Below are 7,169 nucleotides of genomic sequence, written 5' to 3'. Positions count from 1 at the left end.
CAATATAGTTAACGTCATGTAAAATGTTCTGATTATTGCGTATGATTGGATCATCATCTCTGTGGTTTGATTTGTATTTGACATACCGATTGAGACTTTCGTAAGTGATATTTTTATGCATATGCTTGTCTAAAGTATTTATTGTGTCACTCCGTCTTTTGCCATCTGTTCATGCTTCGGATTCACACTGTCGCGTAGCTCATCTCTGTAGTGTTTTTCCTTTTAGGTACATTCCGTGTTTTGAAGTTGGACTCAGTATACAGGAGGTCTTAGAAAGATATGGTTTGATTCAGTTTAAGTAAAATCTCATAAGTTTTATACGATAAATTTTAAGTCGGTTTATAAGACGGTTATATAAACTGTGGTACAAGTTTTTATGCTGGACTTTCATAAGGTGTTATTTGGGCTGAACTTTAGAAACTGTAGATTTTATTTCTGAATGTTTGACTCCGGTTTAATACTATTTCAAACATAATGAACAAAAAGGTTTTCTTTGTTTGAATTAAAGTTTTGTTTCCGCCACTTTTGATGGCCAATGTAACCTCCAGGATTTGGTCTAAACTTATAGGCCGAGTTTTGGGGCATTACAAAGGCCAAAAGTAATCAACTCACGACTTGACTCTCTTATTTTGTCCTCAGTGGAGTCGTCAAGATGTTGAAACTTTTTTTTGAAATCGGCTTTTCTTTAAAAATGAACGAAAATGGGAGTCGCCACCAATCTTTTTTATTAGGTGTGATCAGATCACCTAGTAATTTGATTATTTTAATAAAAGTTTGATTCACTAAAACAATAATTTTGGTCTAAAAAATCCCGAAAATGGGTTCGGGAGTCGGTTATACACAAGGAAGGATTAGCATCCTCGTAACGCCCAAAATTGGTACCTAGTTGATTAATTGATGTCTTAGTGTCGAGAATTTGAAATTTTGAAGAGAATTTAAACACGATCCTACCTTGCATGATGATATTTTTTAATCACTTAAATAAATTAAAACATATGCAAAAGGTCTTCTTATCTTGAGATAATCAAAATGAAAATGTCATGTCCCATAATTTAAGTCACGACATCTTGAGTCCTCGAAGGTAAGCTTGCTCATTTTTAAAATTACTATTTAAATCTCATATGCTTTAGTTTTAAAAAGGATATTCGGTTATCTAGGTTATAAGAGAAAATCGAACCCCGTGAGTTAGGGTACAACTTCTCGAATCTCCCAAATACAGAACATTGCCTTGATTTTGAAAATTTTCCCTTTTTTTTATGTATCGAGTAAAACGAATGTAACATCTAAAGCAATGTATATTTAACTTGTTTGGGCATAGTATGAAAATGCGTAAGTATGTTTAAACACGATTCATAACATGGTTATAGCAAAATAAAATGATAATGCGTAAAAATGAAACGATGGTATACGAAAAAATAAAAATACCATACTAGTAAATGACGATGATATAACTATAGTAATAATAAAACACCAAATAATAACAATGGCAATAATCATATTATAATTACTAATTCTAATACTAATTAAATAATAATAGTAAAAATAAATAATAATGATAATAATAAAAATAATACGAGCAACAAGTGCATAAATAAAGGAAATATAAACGTCATAATTTTTAAATATATAAAAAGGTAAGAGATAATAAATAGATAAATAAAAAATAAAAAATATAAAAAAAATTCTATAAAGGGTCGAATTTAAATAAATAAGGATTAAGTCGTAATTTAAATAAAATTTAGGGATAAATTGTAAATAAAATTCAGGGATAAATTTTAGTATTTGAGTTTTGTAAATTTTGGACTCTCTGGACTTTTTGGACTGTTTTAGATTTTAAACTTTATTTCTGTATTTTGCTTAATATTGTTCAAATGTTTTAGTCAATAGAATTCGCTTTTCAGCAAAATTAAAGATTTTCAACAACGAACCGCGTTTTCCAAATATCACTTTTTAAGAAGTCTCCATTGCAAAAATTAAAAGTTTTTTTAAAAAAATACAAACAAACAACGTTTTAATAAAATAGTATGATAAGATATAACTTTGAATAAATTCGGGATTTTGAAAGTTTATGATGATTTTCCAGTTACACAAAAACCACATTTTCAATAATATAATTAAGGAAGATACGTTTTCGAATTATTTGGAACTTTAAGAGTTTCTGTCAATTTTCAAAATATACCAAAAATTAACAACACGTTTGGTTCGCTGTATTGGAATAGACGCGTAATAGCAAATCAATTGTTTGGTTGAATGTAATGGAATAGAGGCGTAATAGTAATCTTGTGTTTGGTTGAATAGAATAGAGGTGTAATAGCATAATGGAAAAAATTAAAATGACTAGAATACCCTTAGCATAAATTTGTTTGGGTAAATGATTATTGTTATTGTTATTTAAATTTTAATAAGATTATTAATATCAATAATAAATAATTTAATCATATTTAAACATAATTATTATTAAATATATTATAATTAAAATATATAATTTAAAAAAATTCTTAATAATTAATATTCTTATATGAATTTACTCAAATCATAATATATGATACTATAAAGATAATTTAACATAATTATTATTAAATATATTATAATTAAAATATATAATTTAATAAAATTCTTAATAATCAATATTCTTATATGAATTTACTCAAATCATAATATATGATACTATAAAATATAATTTAACATAATTATTATTAAATATATTATAATTAAAATATATAATTTAATAAAATTATTAATAATTAATATTCTTATATAATTTAATAAAACAATTAAGCAAAGATCCATTAAAACATGTTTTGAAGTTTGATACTACAATAGAGAATACAAACAAAAGAACCCATTTTTGAAGCACGCATACTTTTTGAAGCATATGAAATTACTGCAAGTTAGAGCATATGAAATTAAGCAAAGATCCATTAAAACATGTTTTGAAGTTTGATACAATATAGAAGACAAACAAAATAACCCATTTTTATTAGCTGACCAATAAGTCCATTGGCAGATTTTACTCTATATTCTAGCCTAGTACTCATCCCCTTCATCTTCATCTCCTTCACCAGATTCCAAGCCCACTTCTTCATAATCTTTCTCAAGAGCAGCCAAGTCTTCTCTAGCTTCAGAAAACTCACCTTCCTCCATACCCTCACCGACATTCCAATGCACAAATGCACGCTTTGCATACATCAGATCAAACTTATGATCAATCCTTGAGAACACTTCAGCAACACTAGTAGAATTTGAAATCATGCAAACTGCCCTTTGAACCTTGGCCAAATCCCCACCAGGTACCACAGTTGGAGGCTGGTAGTTGATGCCACACTTGAACCCTGTGGGACACCAATCAACAAACTGGATGGTCCTTTTGGTCTTGATTGTTGCCACTACAGCATTCACATCTTTAGGCACCACATCTCCTCTGTACATCAAGCAACAAGCCATGTATTTCCCATGGCGTGGATCACATTTGGCCATCATTGAAGCTGGTTCAAATGCACTGCTTGTGATTTCTGCTACTGAAAGTTGCTCATGGTAAGCCTTTTCCGCTGAAATCACTGGTGCATATGAAGACAACATGAAATGGATTCTAGGGTATGGAACTAAATTGGTCTGAAACTCATTCACATCCACATTCAAAGCACCATCAAATCTCAAAGATGCAGTCAAGGAAGAAATAACCTGTAAACGATCCAAACATCATAAGTATACACATACAATGCAAACAATCAAATTAAAGCCATCATTTATTGTACCTGAGAGACCAGCCTGTTGAGATTAATGTAATTCATTGGTTACATGTTTTCGTCTGTATTTGCGGTCTGGAACGGCCAACAAATCGAACAAATCCTGAACCAAAAACCTTTCTCATTCTTTGGTGGTGCTGCCTTGGTATCCCTCTTGGCAATGAGATCAGCCATGAACTCAACAACAGCCTAATGTAGAAAGAAGTTGAATGAGTTAGTAGCTCATAAGAAATCAAACAGGAAAGGTCCTAGCAAGTTAAATTTGAATTAACTTTATAACCTACAAGAAAACATATAATGTACATAAGCAAGGGTACAACTTGTAAAAAATAGTCCAGAATAAACTGCAGAAAAATAAAAGGAGATCAATAGCAACAATGCTGGAGATCCTTAACAGCTGTTCTCTACTTAAACTGTCAAACTTAAAATAGCTATGTAGAGGAATATAATAGTAAATTTGGATCTTCAATCAGAAATTGGAACTTTCTTTATTTGGACACATTGAGAAAAAAATTCCAATTACTCCAATAAAAGGATACCAAATGATGTCATAATGAAAATTCTCAATTAGAAAAAGAAAATGAAACAATGGATATCACTTAGAAAATATGCCTAATAAGCATTTATATGGTTAACAAATTGAGTAATTCGTAGAAGTAACTTGAAATAGAGTGAGACTCGTACTTTTATTGAGATTTACTTATAAATCTACCTAAAGTTCTCTAAAAGCCTTGGAATCAGGAAAGGATAAAATCTAGAGCAGAAGCACCTTAAGGAAAAATATGTCAACACACTGCATGCATGGGTAAAGAATTTGGGCAGCTGACAACTCATCTTGCTCACTACAGCCCATAATTTGACAACACCTAGAAAAACACATTTTGTATTCGGAGTCAACAAAAGAATTACTACAAAATATTAATAAAACAAATCAAAAAGATCTTATTAGCCCCACACCTCATTATCCTGGGCAGCTTGTTTCTGCGAGCTATATCCATCACAAGTGGCCAATACTTTGATGCCCTGGAGTTAATTTCATCTGAAGACCACAAGAATTCAACATTTAAAAAGAAACACAATAAATCTAAATGTAGAGCCATAGTATATGAATAAACAAAGTGAATGAAAGAAGTATGTTAGAACTTAGATCTGAAAACAAATGCAGCAAATAGCATAAATTTATTGAAAGGGAAATATGCATATAACAATTGTTTAAAAAAACAATAAAATCAATAAAATAACTACGAAGAAGCTAAAACTTTGAAGTCAAATAATCAGAAAAAAGTTAAATTGTCAAATTTCAATCTGTTATGATGTGTTAGGAATAAATAAACAAACCCATAATTAGCTTTTATGTATAAATCAAATCCATCAAAGAGTTTATTCAATTATGAGATTCAATCCCTACATCTACAGAGAAATCAATATAAGAGGACTATAAAATTTTGAGGGAAAAAAACTTAAAGATTCTAAAAAAGAAAAAAAAAAGAAAAAAGAAAAAGTAGAATACCTGAGCAATGTGCATTCTGCCAGAAGGCTCGAAGCCATCATAGCAAATGGGTTCAGGTTTATGATTTAGAAGATTTAGTAGTTCATCCTCTTGAATACATTCTTCCCCTACACTTCTTATAATCTTGAACTTTTCTTCTAAACTCATCCTGAAACAATGATTTCAAAATATATAAATATATTTGCTCGATTTCCATGTATAAAGAAATAGCAAAACAAAAAATTACAACGAAAATGACTCACTGTGGAGTTGAAGAGGAGGAGAGAGGTTGAGAATCGACGGAGAGAGACTGCATGCCGGAAGACGGTGGGGTCTGATCCGCAGGAGATTGGTCCGCCATCGGTTCAGAGAGTACTGCGACGGCGTTGGCAAAGGGTTTACAATACAAAGTTGTGACGCCAAAGAGAGGTAAAAAAGAGAAGGAGAAGACAGCGAGGAGAGTGGAGAAGAAAGCTAGAAGGAAGAAACAGAAGACGGTGGATTTTGGGTAAAACAGAAGCGTGAATGAGGAGGGTAAAACAGGGAGGGTAATCTGAAGCGGCAGCTAATCTGGGCAAAAGAGAGGGATTAGAAATCGGTGGTTTTCACCAATTAGGAAAGTAATGTATTACACGCGTATTAGCAATACATTGAACCAAACGACGGAATAAAGAGGTATTAGGTGGGGCCCATCGATTAGGGGTGTATTCGCTATGCTATAAATTGTCAATCGTTCTATGTAGTAACTCTAAAACTATAACGTCTAGGCCGGATTTAGGATGCTACATAGCTATTCTCATGAAATAATTATAAATTAGTAATCAATGTTAAGCTAATTATTTAATTATAATAAACTTAAACATCCTTAATAAATACAATTATTATCATCAGCTAATATAAAAAAAATAATTGTATAGTACTTTACAATAATGCATATATATTTATTATATTTATTAAATATTTTCAATTAAAAGATGAAAATGATTATAATATTTTTTTTAAAAAATTATTCTTATACTTAATTAATTAATGAATAGTGTATACCATAAATGCTTCTACAAATAATCCTTTACCAACAAGTAAAAAATTAATATAAGTTCATCAAACTCGTTTCTGTTTGATTGACGGAATTAATTTTTCGGAAAATCATTTCCAACTTTTCTAGCGTTTGATTGGCGGAAAACATTTTCCATTTGGAAAATGAACTCCAAAACAAGGGAAAATGGGTTACATTTTAAGGAAAATGTCTTACCCTTTCAATTTCCGTAAGACGTTTTCCGTGCTCTCCTCTCTATCGCCTCCTTCATTCCTTCCTTCATTTTCGGTAGAAAACTGCTTCTGTTTATCGATTTTCTAGTAACTTATTTTTTTAATTATTCAATACTTTTTTTTAACACAATTACAAATAATTTATTTGATATTAGTTTTTTTTCAATTTATAACGGTTAATATTATAGCTTAATAATTGAGTATTATTATAAATAAATCATTGCAATATATGTAAAAATAATTTAAAATATAAAAATTTATTAATATATGTAAAAACAACTTTTTCAGAAAATATTTTTAGGGAATCTGCCAAACAGCAGAAAATATTTTACACAGATTCAATCAAACACCAGAAAATATTTTCCAGTAAATTATTTTACAGAAAAGTAAAACATTTTTCAAAAATCATTTTACGGAAAACATTTTACTGACAATCAAACAGACCCTAATTTTCCCCCAAAAGATATACATACTTCATCATGTTTTTATATCTCATAAGTGAAAAAAAAATTCTGGACAAACTTTTAACAAATTTAATGTTTGATTGAAATTAAAATTTCTCACACCAAAAAAATAATGGCTTTCTAACTTTTTAAAAACCCATTTTATATACTTTAATGGAAACAACATTAAGAATTTCATTTCCTTTTTCCCCATTACATATA

The 7,169-nt window shown here is 29.9% G+C and overlaps 1 protein-coding gene across 1 annotated transcript; it reads right to left on the bottom strand.

Annotated features, from left to right (window-relative positions):
• Positions 1-2,952: 2,952 nt before the first annotated feature.
• LOC107945227 (tubulin alpha chain-like) lies at positions 2,953-3,806 on the bottom strand. The gene is made up of 2 exons (XM_016879127.2): positions 3,756-3,806; positions 2,953-3,681 (listed from the first exon to the last, which is right to left on the bottom strand). Exons 1-2 carry the CDS (start codon positions 3,789-3,791, stop codon positions 3,028-3,030), a joined length of 690 nt encoding a protein of 229 aa, XP_016734616.2. The 5' UTR covers positions 3,792-3,806; the 3' UTR covers positions 2,953-3,027.
• Between the last annotated feature and the right edge of the window lie 3,363 nt (positions 3,807-7,169).

This window comes from Gossypium hirsutum, chromosome D12 (genome assembly GCF_007990345.1).
Source record: "Gossypium hirsutum isolate 1008001.06 chromosome D12, Gossypium_hirsutum_v2.1, whole genome shotgun sequence".
In the NCBI taxonomy this organism is placed as follows: domain Eukaryota; kingdom Viridiplantae; phylum Streptophyta; class Magnoliopsida; order Malvales; family Malvaceae; genus Gossypium; species Gossypium hirsutum.
Note: the sequence above shows the minus strand (reverse complement) of the source record. Positions and strands in the feature narration are given on the sequence as shown.

What these genes read in the sequence shown, in the direction of transcription:
- LOC107945227 (XM_016879127.2), bottom strand. Translation starts at nt 3,791, where the DNA reads ATGAATTACATTAATCTCAACAGGCTGGTCTCTCAG. An exon ending in TCAACAGGCTGGTCTCTCAG is followed by an intron (nt 3,682 to 3,755) that starts GTACAATAAATG and finishes GATCGTTTACAG; the next exon opens with GTTATTTCTTCCTTGACTGC.